Source organism: Podarcis muralis, chromosome 8, assembly GCF_964188315.1.
Source record: "Podarcis muralis chromosome 8, rPodMur119.hap1.1, whole genome shotgun sequence".
Lineage (NCBI taxonomy): Eukaryota > Metazoa > Chordata > Lepidosauria > Squamata > Lacertidae > Podarcis > Podarcis muralis.
Window position 1 is genome coordinate 759455 of NC_135662.1, and position 24214 is coordinate 783668.

General features: G+C 50.1%; 2 protein-coding genes across 4 annotated transcripts in view; both read left to right on the forward strand.

Moving 5' to 3' along the window:
* The window catches only part of WDR97 (WD repeat domain 97), a 49371-nt gene extending 37716 nt beyond the window's left edge, over positions 1-11655 (forward strand). The window contains exons 26-33 of one of the 2 annotated variants that reach the window (XM_077932652.1): positions 2143-2205; positions 2403-2474; positions 3114-3200; positions 4720-4788; positions 5573-5736; positions 6887-6948; positions 9234-11171; positions 11290-11655. In XM_077932652.1, the coding sequence (XP_077788778.1) occupies positions 2143-2205; positions 2403-2474; positions 3114-3200; positions 4720-4788; positions 5573-5736; positions 6887-6948; positions 9234-9436 (720 nt within the window). In that variant the 3' untranslated portion in view covers positions 9437-11171; positions 11290-11655. Of the gene's footprint in view, positions 1-2142; positions 2206-2402; positions 2475-3113; positions 3201-4719; positions 4789-5572; positions 5737-6886; positions 6949-9233; positions 11172-11289 lie in introns of those variants that run through there. The other variant, XM_028735920.2, reaches the window with a different exon arrangement.
* A 588-nt stretch (positions 11656-12243) lies between these two features.
* Positions 12244-24214, forward strand: part of NUGGC (nuclear GTPase, germinal center associated) — a 47137-nt gene continuing 35166 nt past the window's right edge. The window contains exons 1-3 of one of the 2 annotated variants that reach the window (XM_028735923.2): positions 12244-12304; positions 18103-18287; positions 18602-18789. In XM_028735923.2, the coding sequence (XP_028591756.2) occupies positions 18187-18287; positions 18602-18789 (289 nt within the window). In that variant the 5' untranslated portion in view covers positions 12244-12304; positions 18103-18186. Of the gene's footprint in view, positions 12305-18102; positions 18288-18601; positions 18790-24214 lie in introns of those variants that run through there. The other variant, XM_077932653.1, reaches the window with a different exon arrangement.

Below are 24214 nucleotides of genomic sequence, written 5' to 3' on the forward strand. Positions count from 1 at the left end.
TGGAGGATGCGGACCATTTGGATCCCTTCCAATCGGGATTCAGGCCTCACCATGGGACTGAAACTGCCTTGGTCGCGCTGGTTGATGATCTCCGGCGGGCTAGGGACAAAGGTGAGAGCTGTTTCCTAGTTCTGCTGGATCTCTCAGCGGCCTTTGACACCATCGACCATAACATCCTTCTGGACCGTCTAGAGGGGCTGGGAGCTGGGGGCACTGTTATACGGTGGTTCCGCTCCTTTCTCCTGGGCCGTGTCCAGAAAGTGGTGGTGGGGGATGAGTGTTCAGACCCATGGGCTCTCACTTGTGGGGTGCCTCAGGGTTCTGTCCTCTCCCCCATGCTTTTTAATATCTATATGAAGCCGCTGGGAGAGATCATCAGGGGGTTTGGGCTGGGTGTTCATCAGTATGCAGATGACACCCAGCTCTACCTCTCCTTTAAATCAGAACCAGTGAAGGCGGTGAAGGTCCTGTGTGAGTGCCTGGAGGCTGTTGGAGGATGGATGGCGGCTAACAGATTGAGGCTGAATCCTGACAAGACAGAAGTACTGTTTTTGGGGGACAGGGGGCGGGCAGGTGTGGGGGATTCCCTGGTCCTGAATGGGGTAACTGTGCCCCTGAAGGACCAGGTGCGCAGCCTGGGAGTCATTTTGGACTCACAGCTGTCCATGGAGGCACAGGTTAATTCTGTGTCCAGGGCAGCTGTCTACCAGCTCCACCTGGTACGCAGGCTAAGACCCTACCTGCCCGCAGACTGTCTTGCCAGAGTGGTGCATGCTCTAGTTATCTCCCGCTTGGACTACTGCAACGCGCTCTACGTGGGGCTACCTTTGAAGGTGACCCGGAAACTGCAATTAATCCAGAATGCGGCCGCTAGACTGGTGACTGGGAGTGGCCGCCGGGACCACATAACACCAGTTCTGAGAGATCTGCATTGGCTCCCAGTACGTTTCCGAGCACAATTCAAAGTGTTGGTGCTGACCTTTAAAGCCCTAAACGGCCTCGGTCCAGTATATCTGAAGGAGCGTCTCCACCCCCATCGTTCAGCCCGGACACTGAGATCCAGCGCCGAGGGCCTTCTGGCGGTTCCCTCATTGCGAGAAGTAAGGTTACAGGGAACCAGGCAGAGGGCCTTCTCGGTAGTGGCTCCTGCCCTGTGGAACGCCCTCCCAGCAGATGTCAAAGCAATAAACAACTATTTTACTTTTAAAAGTCATCTGAAGGCAGCCCTCTTTAGGGAAGTTTTTAATGTTTGATGCTGTACTGTTTTTAATATTCAGTTGGAAGCCGCCCAGAGTGGCTGGGGAAACCCAGCCAGATGGGCGGGGTATAAATAATAAATTATTATTATTATTATTATTATTATTAACTGAAATTAATAATCCATTGCCTATCTAGCCACAGTGCTTGAAACGCATGCTAAGTGATTTCAAAGCTGGGCTCTGACCATAGCTGTCAACCGTCCCTTATTTGGCGGGAAAGTCCATTATCCCAGCGCCGTGTCCCGCTGCTGTCCCTTATTGATGATGTCCCTTAAATTTCCCGTGTTTCAAAGGAAGCAGCTCCTCTCCCTCCCTCCCTGCCGGCCAGGGAGGAGGGAGGCTCCAACTGGGTTGCTTGGCTGCGTTGCTCACCCAATAAGGAGTCTAAGAATGACTGGGGGATGGAGCTTGCATGCCTTGTGCCAATCAAATCGGCCGCGTTGCCTGGAGACTAGCCTTTGCTCAGTGCTTCCCAGCGGAAAGATTATGGTGGTTTTCCTTGCTGTGTTGATCACCCAATAAGGAGTCTAAGAATGACTGGGGGATGGAGCTTGCATGCCTTGTGCCGATCAAATCGGCCGCGTTGCCTGGAGACTAGCCTTTGCTCAGCGCTTCCCAGCGGAAAGATGATGGTGGTTTTCCTTGCTGCATCCCCTTTGCTGGGTTGCTGTGCTGTGGGAACCACCGCTTGAGGCTTTGTTTGGCTGCTGGCTGGGCTTTCTGCCTTTGGCTCGGAGGGGCTCAGAAGTTGAACATACCTGTGCCCGGAAAATCCCTTATTTTGGCTGCCGATCCCTTATTTCCGAGGCTGCTGGTCCCTTATTTTCAAATCTGTAAGTTGACAGCTATGGCTCTGACCCACATGTTGTCGTCCTTGTTCCAGCAGAAGAGACGCTCCACCATGGAGACGGCGAGCAAGATGTCCTCTCCGGAAAGCTACCAAGAGGTGAGGAGGCTTACAGAAGAATCTCATGAAGCCAGCCCAGGTTGGGTGCCTGGAGGGGCGGCCGTTCCTTCCAGGCAGCTCTTGCAGCTTCCATCAGCCACCTGTCCAAAACCTCTGGGCGATGCCAGGTTGGCCAAAGGCTAACCCCACAACTGCCCCTCAAAAGCCCCTTGGTACACCTTCTCTGTCTGACCCAGGAGTGGAGCGGCTCTACCGTGGACCAGGAGAGGCGGCTGGAGGGCAAATATTCCCCCGAGAGCTACAAAGAGGTAAGGTCTGCCGAAGAATCCCACAAAACCAGGCAGGGTGGCACCTGAGAGCGAGGGCTGTCCCTGTGCCAGGTAAGGAGGGGCCTCTTCTTCCTCTGTGATTCTTGCATTGCAGGGGGTTGGACTAGATGACCCCTGGGACCCTTCCGACTTTACATTTCTATGAGTCACATTTCTTTTCCCTCCAGGGGTTTGCCGGCTTCCATGAGGCCAGATCTGTTTAATTTTATTCTTTATTCTGGATGGCTTGCAGGAGAGAGAGAGAGAGAATGCTCAATCCAGTGGCGGGTTGTTCCCATGGAGACCCCCCAGAGCCAATGACCAGCCTGTCCTCCCCTTCCCTGCTGATTTCTCTACAGGGAATGCCGAGACGAAGGAGCAGGGGGAATCTTGACAGCCAAGGCCACCCCAGGAGGGAGGGCAGCTAGGCAGGTGGGGGTAGTTTGGGGACAGTGCCCCCCCCCCGTCACCCTCCACCGAACCACAGAGCATATCGGACAAAAGACGTGAATCCAAATATCCTAAAAAGAGAGGCTGGAACATCCAATCCTTTCCCCTGGCCGCCCACAACAGCCGATAGCTACCATACTGCAAGTATTGAACTGCAAAGTGAGGCTCTTGTTGGCGTCTTCATTCCAGGTGGGAAAAGACCTGAGCAAGAAGGAGAGGGCACAGAGGAGATCCCTTGCGAAGGAGAAGAGGGCGAGGAAGGAGGCGAGTCCACAGGTACGGGAAGACCCCCTGGAGCTCACCACCCAAAATGCCCCTTGTTGTCTAACAAAAGGTACCTGCTATAAACATTCCCTCTAAGAGTGAACTTGGATGGTTGAGTATCTGTCATTTTTTAAAATTTTTTAAAAATAAAATAAAATATTGAGTTTTAGATAATATTATACATCTAAAACAAAACCATTTCAAACATTAAAGTACAAGGTTCTTTCAAACCTTCAGACCTCCTCCTCTCCCTCCATGGGTTCCATATTTAAATTTAGGTTTATTGCATCTTTTACTGAAACCAGGAAGATCAAGTATCTTCTAGAGATTGGAGTAAATTTGTAATTTATTTAAAAGACCACTGTAAACAGTTAAAATCTTTGGCAGGGTTGTAATGACACTTGTAATGTTCAATTATTTATGGTAATTATGTTTTTGTAATAGATGCATAAGGGTAAGAGTATCTGTCATTTTTAGTGAGGTTTTTTAATGAGATTTTGGAGAGAGAGAGTTTTAATGTTGAATTGTTTTTAGTGGTTGTTTTTCTAAGTTTTCAGCTGTTCTTAGTACATCTGTAGGCCACCTTCTATTATATATAAATAACAGAAATAATAAATGAAAAGGGATCTTCCATAAATAAGACAGAGTGAGGCCTGGAGAAGACTTGCAAACCTCCTGATCTAAGTTGCCTGAAACCCTGAACATGAGCAATGCATTCAGAGGCTGCATAACAACAACAAGAATTTATTACCGCATTTTTCGCCCCATAGGGCGCACCGGCCCATAGGGTGCACCTAGTTTTTTGGGGGGGAAATAAAGGGGGGGGAATTATTTCCCCTCCAGGCGCGGGGCTGGGGCGGGGGAAGCCCGAGCTTCCCCTGACCCCAGCCCCCAGAACAGGCAGCTCTCCGCAAGCCATGGGAGCCCTACCGCGGCTTGCGCAGAGCTACCCGAAGCCCGGGCGCGACTGCTCAGCGCGCCCAGGCTTCGGGATAGAGACAGCTCTCCGCAAGCCGTGGGAGCCCGGCGGGAACTCCCGCGGGCTCCCAAGGCTTGCGGATAGCTTCCTGAAGCCTGGAGAGCGAGAGGGGTCGGTGTGCACCGACCCCACTCGCTCTCCAGGCTTCAGCGAAAGCCTGCATTCACCCCATAGGATGCATACACATTTCCCCTTCATTTTTGAAGGGGAAAAAGTGCGTCCTATAGGGCGAAAAATACGGTATTTATTATTTCTACCCCGCCTATCTAGCTGGGTTTCCCCAGCCACTCTGGGCGGCTTCCAACAAGAGGTTAAAAATACATTAAAACATCAGTCATTAAAAACTTCCCTAAACAGCCTTCAGGTGTCTTGTTTATCTCCTTGACATCTGATGGGAGGGCGTTCCACAGGGCGGGCGCCACCACCGAGAAGGCCCTCTGCCTGGTTCCCTATTGCTGGAGATATCCTGCCATGTTTCTTTTTGCATGTTCTGCATGTGTCAGAAACATTTGCCCAATTGCACTCTGACTGGTGGGTTTTCCTCTGACTTAGGAGCCAGAGGGTGGTGATGTCACGGAGGATGCAGAGCAGCCAGTGATGGAGGAGTCAGAAAACCTGGAGGTGAGGCCACCAGTTCCGAAAGTATAATAGATTGGCAATCACTCATGCTAGAGTACTTTCAATTAGCAAAGCTGACCGGAAAAGCCAGAGGAGCCCCAAATCAAAAAATATTCAGAGAATGGAGACTATTCAAAGAATATATAAGATTATATTGTAACAATGACATCCTAGCAGAACTGAATGATACTTGTATATAATAAACAAATGGAATAAATATACTAGATGAATATACAGGAAAAGTTATAAAACAAACTGTGCGATAAAACTGACAATAGAAAAAGTACAATGAGAACGATTGGAAGTCTCTTTCAGAAGACTTTATTAGAAAAGACAGGATGTTATAACCAATATTCATTTCTTATTGTTAACTCTTTTTTGCTTTTTATTTTCTTTATCTTTTTTCTATTATATTTTTGTGTTTAATTTTGATGTAACTGTCTGTAATACATATGTAAGATGATATTTTAAATCAATAAAGATGAATTAATAATAAAAAAAGGAGGTGAGGACACCAGTTCAGAAAGCCCCTTGTTGGTGGAGTGGAAAGGGGAGATCCCCCTGGCCCCCCGACTCAGGTTCCCCCCACCTGCTTCTTCCTCCTCCCGTGCCAGAGCCTGCCGGCCCAAGCTGGGCCCAGAGACTGGACACTTATTGAGAGGAAGCCCAAGTGTCCCGGTGCCTCCTGCCCAGACCCAGCATTGCCCCACGCCAAAGCCCCCTGCTGACCCCCGGGGCGAGGGAAGGGGCCACGCCAGGGACTCTCAGGGCTGCTCTCCTCTTGCAGGCGGAGGCGGCTCAGTTTGGGATACAGCCCGTCTGCCCCATCGACGCCATCCATTACTTCGTCGAAAAGCAGCTGGAGAAGGAGCTGGAGGAGATGAAGCAGCTGGTCTCTTCTTCACTGATCTCGCCCAAGGACACCGTCATGGCCTTGCCTCCCATTAAGAAGTAAGAGGGGCTGTTACACTTGAGGAAGCCCAGGCAAATGCATGGCTTTTCTGGGTGCTGCTGTTGCTGCTGCTGCCTCCCAGATCAGTTCCCCCAAGCTTGGCAGAATGATTCTGTCTGTCCTCCCCACAGATTTCTGGGAGCAGTGAAGGGCTGGGGGTCCTGTGTGGCCCTCCAGAGGTTGCTGGACTCCAGCTTCCCCAACCACCAGGGCTAAAAGTCAGGGATGGTGATGGGAGTTGGAGCCCCAGAGCAAGACCCAAGGGGGGGGGCACAGGCTTTCCGTGGCTGTGGTAGAGTATAGAAGGATCCAACAACTCTGGAACTTTGGGGGGGGGTTTCTCTCTCTACAACGCTGCCCCCAGTCTAGGCCGGTGTGATGGCCTGGGACTCGGGCTCGGACTCGGAACCAGAGGAGTCTCAGTCTGCACCGGATCCTTTGCCTCAGGCAGCAGCTGAACCAAGTCTGGGGCCTGATCCTGAAGAGCCCCAGTCTGCACAGGTTCCCCTGCAACAAGCACCAGCTGGGCTGAGTCAGGGGCCGGAGCCTGCCCTGGCTCCAGATGTGGGGATGACCTCGTTGCCTCCAGCTTGGCCATCACTTACAGCTGCTCCACTGGGTCAGGAGAGGCTGAGGCGGCCCCTGGGTCTAGTAACCCACCCACGTCTCCCGAGCTGCAGAGACTGAGGTCTGAGAGAAGGAGAGACCTGAGTACTCGCAGGAGGAGTGCTCGCCTCCGGACGAAGCAGGGAGTTGAGTCACCGGGGGATCAGGACCGGCCGCTACCCCAACAAAGATAAAAGGCTGTCGGTCCCTGCCCCAGGTTGCAGGAGCAACATTACTGTATGCTAGATCCTGCCTGGTTTCCTACCTCGTGTCCTGCCTCAACCCTGTTGGACTGACTCCTAGTGGAACCTTCGGATTCGGGACCGGACCTGGACCGCGTTACTCGGGTCACCCCCGGGCCCAGCACAGCCAGGCTCACGGCTGCTTCTCCCATATGTGGTGTCTTCCTAAAAGTGTAGCGGGTGAGCCTGGCCTCACCTGTGCCTGCTCCCCGCACAATGGATCACAGGCTGTGCGCGGGGGCAAGTGCCATTTCCGTGGACTCCTGCTGCTCTTGGTAAACCCGTGCCCTTGTTGTGACAGGAAGCGTGCCATCCTGCGGCTTGGAGAAACCAACGCCATGTTGAGGAAGAGAATACCCGAGCGTAAGTAGCTGCAGTGGCCGGGGGGGGGGGGTCTTCACCCCACTGCCTGGCCCTGTGGCTTGTATCTGCTTGCCCCCAAACAGACGTGACTGGGCCTGGATGGCACTGGGGGCAAATGCTCTGCCGCCCCCCACCCAGACCCTCCCACCCTTCCTCCTGCAGCAGCAGAAACTAACTAGTTCTTCAGTTTGACCCCAGATTGCTTTCTGTGACTACAATTGACATGTGGAAAGATTTATTCCAGTCTTTGCTTGTTAGGATGTTTATATCTGCCTTTTTTTATCTCTAAAACAAGACTGGCAAATCAAGGGCCAGGTTTGGCCTCTGGCAGAGAAGGAGATGAACAGACACGTCTTTGTATGTGCCAGCTGCTGGCACCATCTTGCTAGTTTGGGCGCTTGCACTTAGATGCCCAGGCTTGGCCTTTTTTAAAACAACTGGCTGCGATTCAGGGCCATCATAATCCCAGAGACAGCTTTGGAGACTTTTCTGTGGCAGCTCTGCACACACCTGGCAGATTAATCCTCCTAGATGCCTAGCCTTGGGCAAGAGGTGTGTCCTGTGTATTCTGGGGTGTCACTGGCTGGAAAGCATTTGGGGGGGGTCTATTTCTACCCAGAAGGGATTTGCTGTGTGTCCCACTCACCGTGAGCGAGCCAAAATTCCTGTTTGCACAAAGCAGGAAGGTGAAGATTTTCATAGAATGGAGGTAAATATTGTGACTATTGTTGCACACCACCCCAATCTCTGGGCGGCATGAAATTCCAGGTACTTTTCCAGGTACTTTTCCAGGGTTTGTTTCCTTTGGAATGCAGGGCAGCAGAGACCGCGGAGGCTTTGGGATCTCCTGCTTATGTGTACACCACCTGAGCCTGCGATGGAGGAGTTCACAGCACTAACACCCCAAGAGGGTCTTGCTTTTCCCATAGACACAACTGAAATCAGGCAGAGCTCTGACTCTCAGCCGCTCAACCTGCAGCCTGCCAGCTTCCAGCTTGAAAAAGCAATTTGCAACTCTGGCCTTTGTCTTTGAGGGAAGGGAGGGGCCCCACCTATTTGGTTTCTGGCACACAGCCACTTCCTTTGTTACCTTAATGGCCCACATGGAGAGGGCCATTACCTCACTAGGAAGCTAACCTGGCTATTCCAGGAATTGAAACTGTGCTGGATCCAGGCATTAGAAGGGGCCCAGCCCATAACACTATCATCACCCGCTAATCCAAGCAAGACACAGGGATGCTGGTCCAGGTTTTTGGATGAGGGGCTCCTCTCCATCTGGGGTGCTCCTAGGACCTTGGAGCAACGTTGGCCAGGAGTGCCTGAGCACAGCTGTGGTTTGTGCACCTGATGCAACTTGTCCTGCAGAAGGCAGAGCTGTCCAGGGTCACACCTGGCGTCATCATCACATCTACGCTGGGTTGGCGCATGGTCCTGCTTCTGAACATGTTTAGCATCTCAGAACGCTGTGACCAGGCTCCTCTTGGGAGCTCAAGACGTGGGTTATTTTATTCCACCGTTCTTCTGTCTACATTAGCTGCTAGTTCATATCCAAGCACAATTCAAAGCGCTGGCTAGATTGACGTTAGAATTTTATGGCTACTCTGCTCCTTTATCTTCTTTGATCCACTTGAATTGTTTTTTTATTGGATGTACACAATTTCTTACATTTTTATGAGCTGCTTTGTAGGTCTTAGGGATGCGGGTGGCGTTGTGGGTTAAACCACAGAGCCTAGGACTTGCTGACCAGAAGGTCGGTGGTTCGAATCCCTGCGACGGGGTGAGCTCCCATTGTTCAGTCCCTGCTCCTGCCAGCCTAGCAGTTTGAAAGCACATCATAGTGCAAGTAGATAAATAGGTACCACTCCGGCGGGAAGGTAAACGGCGTTTCCATGCACTGCTCTGGTTCGCCAGAAGCGGCTTAGTCCTGCTGGCCACATGACCTGGAAGCTGTACGCCGGCTCCCTTGGCCAATAAAGCGAGATGAGCGCCACAACCCCAGAGTCGGTCACGACTGGACCTAATGGTCAGGGGTCCCTTTACCTTTACTTTTGTAGGTCTTTTTAAAAAAGCAGTTATATAAATATTTAAATAAAAAAGATGCCAGTGCATTGAGCTGTTGTTGAAAGCAGAAGTACAGTGGCTGGTTGAAAAACGGACAGCCGAGTTGTTTCCCAGCTGATCTCTGCTGGATTAGAGTCGGGGGCGAGGAAGGAAAGGGGAGTCCAGGGGCTTCTCCCATGCCCAACGGCCTTCCTCTTCCTCTTTGTTGTCTCCCTCAAACACAGGCTTCTACTGCCCGTACATATTCCCGCGCTACCTCATGAAGGGGTTTGCGCCCTTTGTGAAACTTCCCTTGCCGAGAATCAACTTGGACCCCTTCCCACCCATTCTGGCGAGGCCGGCATCACCCAAGTCTTTCACCGCCATGCAGCAGTTGGTACGGAAGTATTTCATCCCCAAGTTTTCATACGCCGACAACTACCCTTGAAGGCTTCAGGAGACGCCTGAAGTTCCATCCGAGAGGTGAAATTCCTTCTGGCTGGCAATGGCTGGAGGGCTGGCCAGCGCCACGTCTCATGGTGCCCCAACCAGGCAGAAGGCAGCGATGGGAGGCCGCCCGCCCGCCTGCCCGCCACAGATGCATCCAGACAAAATGAAAAGTCAATAAAAGCAAACTTATGCCCAAGGTCACCCAAAACCTCTCTGTCTGGTCATGCTTTTTGTAGTTTCCTAATCATTTTCAAATTGCGACGGGCAGCTGCCACCCTGGGTGTTGCCCAGCTTAGGAATCATGCATGGTTCTGTTATCAGGAAGGATTGTTTGCTAAACGGCAGCACTCCTGGCGATCCAGGGAGGTGGCGTTTTCCAGCAGACTTGAACTTTTGCTTAATGCGCAGGACGCAGAAGGGTCCAGCTTCCCCCTGCGTAACTTGTGCAAGGCAGCGGCGCCAGAAAATTGTACTCAGCAGCAGCAGCCCAGCAGGCTAAGCAAAGTCCACTGCCACGGACTGCCTCCGAAACAACTGCAAAACTTTGCCGGGAGTGAGGAGAAAGGCAGCCGCACAGCTGGATTCTCCACGGTGCCAGGCAGGTCAGAAAGAAGCCGAGCCAAACGAGCCGATTCTGGCACTGCAGGGGGTTGGACTAGATGGCCCCGAGGATCCCTTCAAACTCTGCAAGGCTGATTTGCTGGGGATATGAGCTGGTTTGAACCCGGGGCCTCCTGGGTGGGCTGCCTGCCTTCAAGTGGCCTCCCATTCCCTGCCTCAGCTCTGTAGGGCAATGCCAGGGAAAGCTCTTCGTGGGCAGAGCTCTTCTCTTGGAAGAAGGGGCATCGGGAAGGGAATGTGGGTCGCAAGAAGGGGCAGCACCATAGCTGTCAACCTGTCAGTGTTTGTAAAAAAAAGGGGGGGGTTCTGACCTCCCTTTGTCGCCTCCGCCTGGTCCTCTGACCCTTGTTGGCATAAAAGAGTCCATGAGAAAAGTATCCTGGCAGACTACTTTCTGCTTTTATTCTTAAAAGTCTTTGTGCAAAAGCCACTGACCAACTGCACACACATCAACACTAATAATAATAATTTTATTATTTATACCACGCCCATCTGGCTGGGCTTCCCCAGCCACTCTGGGCGGCTTCCAAAAAAATATTGAAATACTGTAGTACATTGCCAGCTTTCACTAACCAACCAACCAACCCAACACCAAACTAACATTTCTCACTCTCTATATGCAACCCGGTGCAGGCCGCTGACTCATGCTGACCCAGCTTTTTTAAGCATTCAAGAAACAGCGGCCAGCTTTCAGCCGTGACACAAGCTTCCCTTTTTTTGCGGAAAACTCCCTTATTCCAGCGCCGCTTCCCGCTGCTTCCATCCCGGATTATTATATATCCCTTAGACCACGGGTGTCAAACACAAGGTCCGCGGGCCGAATGCGGCCCGCCAGACCTCGTCATGTGGCCCGTGTAGCCGCCGCTGGCCGCCAGCCTTCACCTTTTATTCTCGCTTTTTTTTTTTTTTGACACAAGAAAGCCGCCTCTTCAGCGCATGCGCGGCAGCCTACAAGCCAGAGAACGTCTGCCCTCTAGCGGCACCGGCCGTTCTACACAGGAAACCTCCACTTTACATGCATTCAGGAAACCTCCACTTGTTTTTATATTGAGCGCATGCCATCCTGTGATGTGACAGATCCCACGGCTGCCTGAACCCTTCTCTCCTGTACTGTAAGTACATATGATGTATGGGGTGGGACTTATTAGGGGGGGGGTCTGCTTATTATTCTGCTTAAAAGTCTGAGCGGTAAACTTTGGATATACTGACCACTTCCGTGTCACTTTACAGTGGTATAGGGACCATAAACTACAATCAAATAACCCAAAAATGTCCAAGAAAAGAAAAGTTGATGTAGAGGGAAGGCAATTTCAGGAGAGATGGGAAAGTGAATACATGTTTGTGATTAATGGAGACAAGCCATATGTGTAATAAACAGTGTTTGGCAATATTTGTATGTTTAAAAAAAAAAAATTACTGTCTGTTACCAAAAATCATTTTTCAATAAATTGTACAATAATTGTACATTTGAATATCTACTTGCCATTATTCTGACTATGTTTCTGCTTTCAGAGCTAGTTATTACTTACATTATTACAAAAAACAGTAATAATTGAATGCAGTGACAATAATTTATGATAATAAAGAGTGGACACATAGTCCTATAGATACAACCGGCCCTTTGAGGGTGACCAAACTGCTGATGCGGCCCCCAATGAATTTGAGTTTGACACCCCTGCCTTAGATTGTCCCCGGGACAGGGGAGGCTGCTGATCCCTTCTTTTCAAATCTGAAAGTTGACAGCTATGAGCAGCACACGTGCACCATTTGCGGGGGGGGGGGGGCATGGTCCCTTTCCCCCTTTCCTCCATTGAGGCTGCCTGCCTGTGTGTGCCAAACTGGGTCTCTGACTCGGGTCCAGCACAGCCTGGTTCGCGCCCTCTTCCCCTCGCCCTGGAGCCCTTCCGACGTGCAGAGAGGCAGGTCGCGTGTCGGGCTCAGCCGCCTCGCGGGGCTGGAACGAGGAGGGAGGAGCACGTGGGAGTGGGCGGACACGTGTCGGCGCCGCGGATCCGCCCCGCCCCAGCCAGGAGCGCGGGAGAGTTCCGCGCAGGCGCAGGAGCGCGGCCGCCTCGGCTTTCGCTTTCGCTTCCCGCTCTGGTGGTGGCGCGCCGCGGGGGGCGGGGCTTGGGCGCGGGCGAGAGCCAATGGGGGCGCGGGAGGGCGGCGGGGGCGGGGCCGGGTCTGCCGGGCGCCAAAGCGGGAGGCGCGCTGAGCGAGCGCGGAGACTCCGGCCGGCCGGCAGGTGAGCCCGAGGGGCGGCGAGGGGGCCGGTGGTGCCCGGGCAGGAGGAGGAGGAGGAGGGTGGCCCCTTGCGCCCATTGCATGGCTGAGCAACACTGAGGCTTGGGGCCGGGGAGCGGGACTGGGCGGCCCGAGTCCTCCGCCTGCGGGGGAGATCGAAGAAGAAAGGCAATTCTAGCAGGCGGGGGGGGGGGGCCTACATTACTTAATTGGGTATTTGGATTATTGGTATTAGTAATTGTATCCTAATTTGGCATGGTTACAATGGGGCCATCATTGGGTTGCAATTGAAAACGGATGAAAATGAATATTATTTTTTAAAAAAGGATATGGCAGGGGGCTATTTTGCAGGGCTCCTGCTCAGCCTGGTGCAATGGTTAGGAGCGGTGGACTCGTAATCTGGGGAACCGGGTTCGCTTCCCCGCTCCTCCACCTGCAGCTGCTGGGTGACCTTGGGCCAGTCCCGCTTCTCTGAAGTCTCTCAGCCCCACAGAGTGTTTGTTGTGGGGCAGGAAGGGAAAGGAGATTGTGAGCTGCTCTGAGACTCCTTCAGCCGCAGGGATTCCCAAACTTTTTCCCAAAGAGGGCCAGAGTTGATGAAGTCAACATGCTTGAGGGCCGACCAAAGTGGCTGAGCTTTCCTTAGGATTGAAGTTTTGAGCTTTCTTTAGGATTTAAACCCAGAGTTGTTGAGTTTTTTTAGGGCTGAAGTTGCTGAGCTTTTCTTATAATTTTACCCCAAAGTTGTTCAGCTATTTTTGGGATTGAGGTTTTGGAACTTTTTTTAGGATTCAAACCCAAAGTTGTTGAGTTTTACTTACAATTTTACCCCAAAAGTTGTTGAGTTTTGTTTTGTTTTTTAAGGATTTTACCCCAGGACGTAGTATACTCCCACGGGGGCTGGATTAAATCAACTGGTGGGTTGGATTCATAGCTGTCAACTTTTTCCTTTTTTTAAGGGAAATTCCCTTATTCCGAATAGGATTCCTCGCAAGAAAAGGGAAAAGTTGACAGCTATGGTTGGCTTTGGATATGCCTGTCTTAAGGGGAGTGAAAGGCGGGATGTCAAGCCCAACCACCTCCTCCTCCTCTTCTTCCTCTTCTTCTTCTTCTTCTCAAGCCCAACCTCCTCCTCCTCCTCCTCCTCCTCCTCCTCCTCTTCTTCTTCTTCTTCTTCTTCTTCTTCTTCTTCTTCTCAAGCCCAACCTCCTCCTCCTCCTCCTCCTCCTCCTCCTCCTCCTCCTCTTCTTCTTCTTCTTCTTCTTCTTCTTCTTCTTCTTCTTCTTCTCCTCCTCCTCCTCCTCCTCCTCCTCCTCCTCCTCCTCCTCCTCTTGCTCCCTCTGCTGCTTCTCCTTGCAGTTGTGCAGCTTTCCAAGTGAAGTTGCAAGTCTGGCCTTCTGAGCTCTCTGGCCTCCCTGATGGGGGCAAAGAGGACAGGCTGGCAGTGGCGTAGCGTGGGGGGTGCAGGGGGGGCCGGCTGCACCGGGTGCAACATCTGGGGGTTAGGGTTACGGGGTGCAAATCCACGGGTTAGGGAGCGCAAATTACTTGCCTTGCCCCGGGTGCTGACAACCCACGCTACGCCACTGCAGGCTGGAAAGGGGGACGGAGAACGTTCCAGTTCCAGATATTCCAGAAAATATCCCTTGCCGCTGGTTTGGAAGCAGACCTTCCCTTTTGGATCTCAGCCCTCGCCTCCTTGTTTCCCAGAGGGGGTTGGCTAAGCCCCTTCTTGCGAGCACCAGGAGGGCAGGGGCAAAACCTCCTTGGGTCCTCTTTGGCAACCTCTGCAGGCGGAAGGAACCCCATTTACTCAGAGGGAAGCAGAGGAAGAGGGAGGTTGCATCCTCACAAAGGAGAAGGACTAAGCTGCCCTCATCTAACTACAATATCCCAGAGCTGTGACTCTGCTTTCCGAGTCCTGCAGGACTCTTCATCTGGTACCATAATAATAATAATAATAATAATAATAATAATAATAATAATAAATAATTATTTATTATTTATACCCTGCCCATCTGGCTGGGCTTCCCCAGCCACTCTGGGCGGCTTCCCAAAAAATATTAAAATACCGTAATACATCAAACATTAAAAGCTTCCCTAAACAGGGCTGCCTTCAGATGTCTTCCATTCCACCCTGTGGAAAACCTTTTCCTGCTTATGAATTGGAATTGAATTGAAATTGAATTACTTTATTGTCACTTGTACAACTTGTACACAGTGAGATTACAGGAGCACCCCCCACTCAGCTCTCTTAGTCTTAACTCCCCTCGTTTACTGACGCACACCCACCAAACCTGAAAGTCCGTTGCCCTGTTGTTATCTTTTCATTCAGCAGCCTAACAGCCCAGGATAGAAGCTGTTCTTTACCCTGTTGGTGCGACTAATCCTGCTTCTGTATCTTCTGCCCGAGGGCAGGAGATCAAGAAAGTGCCGGCCAGGGTGTGAATCATCATTCATTATGCTGGTGAATTAAGAAATATTCTCCTGTAACAGTTAATGTGATTAACGTTACACCATTGAGTTGGATTTCTGGTGCTGCAGAGGGGTTATTTTGTACTTGTTGGTGCAGCACTTCGGTGTTTTCGATGTTGAGTGATAGGCCAAGCTTTCTGTAAGCTTCTGCAAAGATATTTTGGATGGTTTGGAGGCCATCCTCTGAGCGTGCGCACACTACGTTGTCATCAACATACTGAAGCTCTATGGCGGAAGTTACGGTAACCTTACTCTTTGCTTTCCGCCTGCTCAGACTGAAGAGCTTTCCATTGGTTCAATATATGATTTCTACTCCGGTGGGGAGTTTCCCTTTGACAAAGTGTAGGATTATGGCAATGAAAATAATGAATAGAGTTGGGGCAATAACACAACCCTGGTTAACTCCTGATCCCACTGTGAATGGTTCACTTTGAGAGCCATTGTTATCTGCGATTGTTGCTGTCATTTTATCATGGAGGAGCTAAAGGATGTTCACACATTTATCTGGGCAGCCAATTTTCAGAAGGGCCGTCCACAGGGCATTACGATTTACAGTGTCAAAAGCCTTAGTCAGGTCAATAAACGCCATAGACAGGGGTTGGTTTTGCTCTCTGCATTTTTCTTGAAGCTGTCGAGCAGTGAAAATCATCTCCACTTTCCCCCTAGAAGGTCTAAAGCCATTTTGGAATTCAGGAAGGTTCACCTTGGTTATTGTTACGAGACAGTTTGCTAAGATCCTTGCAAGAATTTTGCCAGGTGCAGCTAATAGAGAGATGCCTTGATAGTTTCCGCAATCAGAGATTGGTGATTTTGGCATCCCCTCATCCTTCTTTGCAGGGGGTGAGCTAGATGACCCTGGAGGGTCCCTCCCAACACTACGCTTCTGTGAAGGAGGGGCAGACTCTCCTCCTTTCATCCTCCCTTGGCCCCTCAGGAGAGTGAAAAGCAGGCTAGTAAAACCTTGCATATTTCTTTTCTTTTTTAAAAATAGAATTAATCAATGTGCAAGAGATAAAAAGAATACTGTTGAATAAAATAACTCCCTTTTCTTCTTGATACTTTCAGTTTTTGTTTTTATTCAAATTACGAGGTATGACTTTGCTTTGGCTCCTGGGTAGAAGGTTCTGCTCCAAGCACCGGCCAGCCCCTTCTGCGTTTAATTATTTCTGTGACACATTACAAAAATATTTTCTTTCAGCTTTATGTAACGCAAATGAATGTTCCTGAAGGAAGTGCAGATCTCAGCGCCCCAGTCTACTTCTTCCTACAAAGGCCAGGATTTTGTAGGCATCTCTCCTGCATCAGCCTCCCAGTTTCCAGTTTTTTTTAAAGTGTGTAGTATAACTAAACTATGAATTCCAGTTGGGTAGTATGGGGCTTGACGATGTGCTTCTGGATCAGCGCTGTCCTCTGTAGTTGAGAGTCCTTTTCCCACTCTGCTTGGTTTGCCAGCTATGAGCCCTTTTGGTCAGAGATGACTTAGCCACTATGCTCCATGCTCAGGTCGCTTCCAGATTGGATTGCTGCAATGCACTCTTTGTGGGGCTGCCCTTGGTGACGCGACTCAGAAACCTGAGCAGGTCCAGAAGGCCAACTTGCTAGCTGGGGTTTCGGTCAGATCTCACATAACCCCTGTTTTAAAACAACTGAATTGCTAGACGGTGAGTTTGGGGTAGCCCAATGCAAAATTCCTGAGAATCCATGTCAATCTGTTCTTTGTAACCACGTTTTTGCGCCGTTTTGGCCCCACGCAACAGTGGATGCGTGATTTTTTTGGTGCAGGCTGTAGCCATGGACATGCTATGTGATCTGATGGTGAATTTGGGGTGACCCAATGCAAAAAATCCTGAGGATCCATGGGCTTTTACCTCCCTCCTAGGCAGCCTCCTTTATCTCTAGAGTCCCTTATCTCCCTCCCGATCCCTTGCCGATCAGCTGCTTCCTTTCAACATTCCCTTCCCTCTTGTTTGCCTTAGTGTCTTTTCCTTAGCTGGAGCAGTTTTTGGCTCCTCCTTTTCTTCTAATTTCTCTCCTTATTGCTTTAGTCTTCCTGTCTCCTCTCCTTGCAAGCTCGCTGTCTTTTCCTCCCCCCTCCCAGACAGCCTCCTTTATCTCTCGTGTCCCTTATCTCGCTCCCCGATCGCAAACGATCAGTGGCTTTGTTTCAACACCCACTTCCCTCTTTCAAAAAAAAAAAAAAAAGATCATCTGCTTTTTGCCCCTGGACAATTCGACTCCAGGGACCACGCGTTCGCTCCATAAGACGCACAGACATTTCCCCTTACTTTTTAGGAGGAAAAAAGTGTGTCTTATGGAGTGAAAAATACGGTACTCTTTAAGTAAAAACATGAAGGGGGTGGGGTGGGAATCACAGGCTTCTGCTGTGATGTGAAAAGGATATAGGATCTAGGAGTCTTGGTTGACCACAAACTTGACATGAGCCAACAGTGTGACGTGGCAGCTAAAAAAGCCAATGCAATTCTGGGCTGCATCAATAGGAGTATAGCATCTAGATCAAGGGAAGTAATAGTGCCACTGTATTCTGCTCTGGTCAGACCTCACCTGGAGTACTGTGTCCAGTTCTGGGCACCACAGTTCAAGAAGGACACTGACCAACTGGAACGTGTCCAGAGGAGGGCAACCAAAATGGTCAAAGGCCTGGAAACGATGCCTTCTGAGGAACGGCTAAGGGAGCTGGGCATGTTTGGCCTGGAGAAGAGGAGGTTAAGGGGTGATATGATAGCCATGTTCAAATATATAAAAGGATGTCATATAGAGGAGGGAGAAAGGTTGTTTTCTGCTGCTCCAGAGAAGCGGACACGGAGCAATGGATCCAAACTACAAGAAAGAAGATTCCACCTAAACATGAGGAAGAACTTCCTGACAGTAAGAGCTGTTCGACAGTGGAATTTGCTGCCAAGGAGTGTGGTGGAGTCTCCTTCTTTGGAAGTCTTTAAGCAGAGGCTTGACAACCATATGTCAGGAGTGCTCTGATGGTGTTTCCTGCTTGGCAGGGGGTTGGACTCGAAGGCCCTTGTGGTCTCTTCCAACTCTTCTAGGATTCTATGCTCCCAGAGGACAAACTTTGCGTCTCTTCTCTGGGAAACGGGATTTGTAAAGATGGGCTTGGTCTGGTTATCCTCAAGCCGTTATACAACTCTGTGGTAGATCTCCATTCTCCGGGAAGTTAATGGTTGCTTCTCCTTTCCAGAGTGGGTGATGGACTCCGTTTTTGCATGGAGTGCAACAATTTGCCTTACTTCCCCTTGGCTCATTTCCCAGTTCCCTGTCTCCATGTTTGGGTCTTTTGCTTTCTCTTAACAGAACGAGGGACAGAAACCTTGGCTGCTTTTCCCCAGCACCTGCCCTCCTGCAAGTTGGTTGCTGAGCAAGCGGGACTCTCCCGAAATGCCAGCCCCCTGCCAGCCCTGCCGTGAGGGGCGGAGACCCTGTCACCTGCGCAGGATCGGCCGCCGAGCTGCAGCCCCGGACCATGCTGACTTCATCCAGTAAGTAGCCTGGGTGGTCCCGGCTGAGGGCTGTGTCCAGTGAAATAAAAAAATTAAGGTCATATATATATGCTTTTTAAGATGCTATGCGTCTATATAGCTTTATCTTTATTTCAGACATAATGATATATTGATATATTGTGATGCTTGGATTGCGATATATCACAGTGTTGAAAACCAGATACCACCCGGTCCTATTGCACAGTATTGATTTCCTCCCTCCCCACAGACACCACCCCACCCACCCACTGCTGTTGCCGTCCAATAACAGGACCCCCAGTACCCACCCCCTTTCTCTTTCTCTCCCCTGCAAGTTTCCCGAACACCGTCACGCTGGTTGGCCGAAGCGTGGCCGCCGTGGACGCCTTCCTCAGCTCCGCCGCCCAGAGGAGTCGCGAGTACATCTCCCGCATCCACGCCCGGGTGATCCGCACGGCTGGGGCCTACAAGCTCGTGGATTCCAGCCTAACCGGGGTGTATATCAATGACGTCCGGATCAGCGGTGAGTGCTGTGGCCAAGACACAAGGAAACTTTATTAAATGATTTCTTCTTAATAAATTTGAGTATCACTCTGCATCCAAAATCACCAGGCGGTGACATTTGTAATGCTTCCCATTGAGAACATGTTTCTACACATCCTTTAGTCGTGGAGGCGTAATAAAATATCTAGGTTATGGCAACAAGCGCCATGTCTAGCAGAAATCAGAATTAGATATGGTTTGCACACATCTGTGCCAACCCAGTCACCCTGTGCTCCAGGTTCCCCAGTTAGAGGGCGGGGGGTCTCCATCTTTGTTCAGAAGATGAGCAGCTCTTCCCGCATCAGGCTCCCCACACAAGCGCACCCGGATCTGCACCATCCTCTCTCACTTCTCGGGAAACCCCCAACGCAATCAATGGCCTTGTCAGGCAAGCAAGGACAGTCCCGATTCTTTAGGGAAAGAACAAAGAGGAGTGAAGTCATTTCCTGAAATACTCGCAGCCTCTGTCATCTGGAAAGGAGCTTTCTCTCCTGCATGATGAAGCAAGCCCAAAGAGTTGAGCTCAGAGGAAGTCTGCCAGCAGCGAGAGAGTGTGCCAGGCAGGGCACTGGTGCTGCCTGGATGTAAACCTCACAGGGTGGCCTCGGGCAAACCTATGCCCAAGTCTGATGTGCTTCAGATAATTACAGGCATGCCTTGGATCCCAAACGCCTTGCGAGTCAAACTTTTTGGCTCCTGAACGCTGCAAACTCAGAAGTGATTCTTCCGGTCTGTGAACATTCTTTGGAACCCAAACGCCCAACGCGGCTTCCGATTGGCTGCAGGAGCTTCCTGCAGCCAATTGGAAGCCGCGTCTTGGTTTCCGAACCTTTTGGAAGTCAAACGGACTTCCAGAACGGATTCCGAGGTACAGCTGTATTGGAAAAAGTTGGTCTGAGCACCTTTTGGAAAGGAAGGGAGGCCAACACGGAAACTGCTGTCGGGTAGCAGCAAATGACCTTGAGCAAAGGAACAGGCCAATGGCCCATCTAGTCACCCAGGGGCCAAAAAGGTGCCCCCCAAGGGGATCTTGCAAGCGGGATCCGAACCCAAGAGCAACTCTCCCCTCCTGCGGTTTCTAGCAACTGGGATTCAGAAGCAGGACTTCCTGTGGCTGCAGAGCCATTCTGGGTCGTGGCCATTGGGAGTCCTCTCTTCCCTGTAATCTCCAGCCCTGGGTGGCTCTTGATGTGGGCAGAGGTGGGCAACCTGTCCCTCCTTCCCCTGAAGGCCCAGAAAGGTAAAGGGACCCCTGACCATTAGGTCCAGTCGTGGCCGACTCTGGGGTTGCAGCGCTCATTTCGCTTTATTGGCCGAGGGAGCCAGCGTACAGCTTCCGGGTCATGTGGCCAGCAGGACTAAGTCGCTTCTAGCGAACCAGAGCAGAGCACAGAAACGCCGTTTACCTTCCCGCTGGAGCGGTACCTATTTATCTACTTGCACTTTGACGTGCTTTCGAATTGCTAGGTTGGCAGGAGCAGGGACCAAGCAACGGGAGCTCACCCCGTCACGGAGATTTGAACTGCCGACCTTCTGATTGGCAAGCCCAAGAGGCACAGTGGTTTATGTTCAGTTTCTGTTAATTGGTTCTCGTGGGAAACTTGCAGATTCTAGCTTCGCACAATTAACTCAGGCTGGTGTCAATTTACTCTTGGCAGAAAGCCCAGGTCTGCTTGACCTAGAAACTACTTACTCTGATTGGTTAACGACCAGCACTCAACTCTGTTATCAAGGGTTTGCTAGCTCAGTTTGAAGTGAGGTGTGTTAGGAGTAGAAGTGCTGTGTATGGTTTTGAGAGAGAGAAAGAGAGGATTTATTTTGCTTTGTTTTGTATGCAGAAACTCTGCTTGTTTTATTTTTTCCTTTTAATAAATCCTGTAAATAGTTATTCTGAGTCTAGCTGACTTGTCATTACTGCCGCAACTAGCTTCTTCGCTGTGCAGGAAAACTCTGCTACGTTTGGGCTAAAGCCAATAGGGCTATGCTTGACACTCCAAAGTTCCATGAGGTTATGGACATTGTGCTGCCAGCCTGAGTTGCGGTGGTGTCAGCATCAACGGCGTTGGTTCCAGTAGTTCCAGAGGTTGTTGTTCCTGGCTGGTTCCTGACCGTGGTGAGCTGGTGACGCAGTGGACACAAGGACAACAGCTGCAGCGTGTGAGTGCTGGGTGCTGTGGTTCCTGTTCTCTCTCTCGGTGGTCGTGAGTAGCTGGTTCCGGGTTCCAGGGACATCGCTCTCAAGATGGCCTCACAACCAGTTCAGATGGCTTTTGAGCGTCTGAATGACTCCAATTACTTGCTGTGGTCAGAACGCATGCAGGCAGTGCTGCAGAGGGATCGTCTCTGGCAAGTGGTGAGTAAGTTTCCTGCGAAGCCTGATGATGAAGACCTCGATAAAGACCAAAGAGCAAGGGCCACAATTGTCTTGGGGCTGGAAGATTCCCAGTTGCCATATGTGAGGGGAATCAAGACAGCTAGAGGTGTGTGGCAAGCACTTAAAGAACTCCATGTGCGTGAGACAGCGGTTTCCAAGCTGTTCATTCGCAAGGCATTGTACAAGGCAATGTTACAGCCTGGGGTTACAATGCAGGAACACCTACACAGTTTACAGTTAAAGTTTACTGCGCTACAGGAAAGAGACTGTGCGTTAGACCAGCAGGAGAAGGTAGCTATTATTTTGAGTTCTCTCCCGGAAAGCTGGGATAATTTAGTTTTGTCTCTAGAAGGCATGCAGGAGCATGATTTATCAGTCAGTTACGTTACTGGGCGTTTGATTGAAGAATGGCAGAAGAGGCAAGAAAGGTCGTTTGCTGCAGAGGCTTCTACAGGTGGGCGGTTTGGAAGGAGTTCTCATGCCGTGCCAGAGGTGAAGCAAAAGCAGCGTACCGGTGAGGAGTCAGCGTTTGCTGTTAGGCGTTGTTTCCGATGTGGGTCTTCAGCGCATCTAAAACGACAATGTCCGGAGTTGGTCAAGTCTCAGTTGCCGGTGCAGGAGCAGAGACGAGATCAGCAGCAGCAGCAGCAGCAGCGTAAAAAGAAATTCTTCAAACAAAAACAGTCGGCTCAGCTGGTGACCGGCGAGGTCAAGATTGCTGATGAGAAACAAGCGGTCTGGGTGGTCGATTCGGGAGCATCTCGCCACATCGTGAATTCAGATGAATTGTTTGTTTCCAAGAACTCAGCACAGCGCAGCCAGGTGGCTCTAGCAGACGGAAGTACTTCCGAAGTGATTTCGGGGGGTGCAGTTTTTGTTCCTTGTCTTCGTGAATGCCTGCAAAATGTACTGTGTGTGCCTTCATTAAGGAGCAATCTGATGTCTGTAGATTGTTTGCTAAAAGCTGGGTTTAAAGTGTATTTTGAAGGAGACAGTTGCATTATTAAGAAGGCTGGTGAGATTTTAGGCACTGCTAAGTCAGAGGGAGGCTTGTTTTGGCTTAAAGCAGGATCTCAAGTTGCAGCAGTAGTCAGTAAATCTAAGCCTGCAGTGAATAACAAAGCTATACATGACAACTGTGTGCACTTATTGCATAGGAAAATGGGGCATGCTTGCTGGAAAAGTGTACTAAAAATGTCTGAATTGGCTGATGGGGGTAATTTAAAGAGTTGTAACAAGTACCTTGATTGTAATGTTTGTAAGAAGGTTAAAACCCACAGAGTCTCTTACCCCAGAAGCGACAGAGTTAGTGAGGCACCGCTACAGCTGGTTCACATGGACGTAATTGGTCCATTTGCTGTAAGTAGGGGTGGATCGCGCTTTTCATTAACAATTGTGGATGACGCCACGCGTTACTCCTGGGTTTTTCCCATGAAAAATAAGGGTGACGTGTTCACTAAGTTTAAAGGCTGGGTGGCATCTGTGGAAAGATTTCTGTCCATTAAACTCAAAAGGATTCAGACGGATAGAGGTGGCGAATTTATGTCAAATGCCTTTAAAGATTGGTTACAAAAGCGTGGCATTGGGCATAGAAAAACGAACGTTTTTTCCCCAGAGGAGAATGGCGTTGCAGAGCGAAAAAACAGATCTTTACAAGATATGATGTTTGCCATGCTTGATGATGCTGATTTGCCCATGTCTTATTGGGGGGAGAGCATGCTCACCGCGTGTTATCTCCAAAACAGGCTCTTTCATCAAACAATAGGTACAACCCCGTACTTTAAATTGTTTCAGAAAAAACCCAAAATTGACCATTTGCATGTGTTTGGATCAAAGGCCTGGGTATTAATTCCAAAACAAATGAGGAAGAAGGGAGATCCTAAGACCAAACAGTTAGTGTTTGTGGGTTACCAGGAGCTGGGAAAAGGTTTCCGCTTTGCTGAAGGGACAAATGGCATTGTAATCTCCAGGAATGCCAGTTTTTGTGAACATAGTGGCTGGGAGAGACTACATGCCAATACTGAGGTTTGGTTTGAACTTTCCCAGGAGCTTCATGACTCTGAAGGTAAACACAGGGAGTCAGAGTCTGAGGGGGAGGAAAGTTCAGATAAGAGCTCTCAGGAAAGTGAAGTTAGCCAGAGACCAGTGGCTAAGCAACAAAAGAGAGGTCGCAGTTCTGAAGAGGAAAGTGGGTCAGAAGAAAAATTTTCTCCCAGAAGATCTAAAAGACAAAACAAAGGAGTGCCTCCGGTGCGTTTTTCTCCAGATACTGCAAATGTGTTTAGTGTGATTGCAGAGCCCAAGAGTTTTCAGGAGGTGTTAAAGTTACCAAAAGAGGAGGCAGAGCTCTGGAAACAGGCAATGGAGGAAGAGATGTCCTCTCTGAATGAGCACAAGGTTTTTACACCAGTAGCAGCGCCTGAGGGGGCAAAGATTGTAGGCTGCAGGTGGGTGTACAAACTTAAATCTCTGGTGACAGGAGAGTACAAATACAAAGCTCGTTTAGTGGCTCAAGGATACTCTCAGAGGCCTGGAAAAGATTATGATGAGACTTTTTCCCCTACTGCTAAGGGGGACAGTGTAAGGCTGATTTTAACGCTTGGAGCAAAGAGAAAACTCCTGTTAAACCATTTTGATATCCAGACTGCATATTTACATGCATCAATATCAGAAGACCTGTATCTAGCCGAACCGCCTGGTTATGAGACAGGTTCCAATAGAGTGTTGAAATTAAACAAAGCTCTATATGGTCTCAAACAGGCTGCAAGATCTTGGAACAAATGTTTCCATGAGGCCTTAGTGTCATTTGGTTTCAAGCAGAGTACAGCTGACAATTGTGTTTATGTACGTGGTACAGGCAGTGATCAAGAGTTTTGTCTGATTTATGTAGATGATGTTTTGTATGCCTGCAAAACAGATAAACAAACTAAAAGGTTTGCCAAACAATTGTCCAGTAAGTTCAAAGTGAAAGACTTAGGCCCGGTTAGGACATATCTAGGGTTGGAAGTGTGCTGGGCCCAAGATGGCAGCT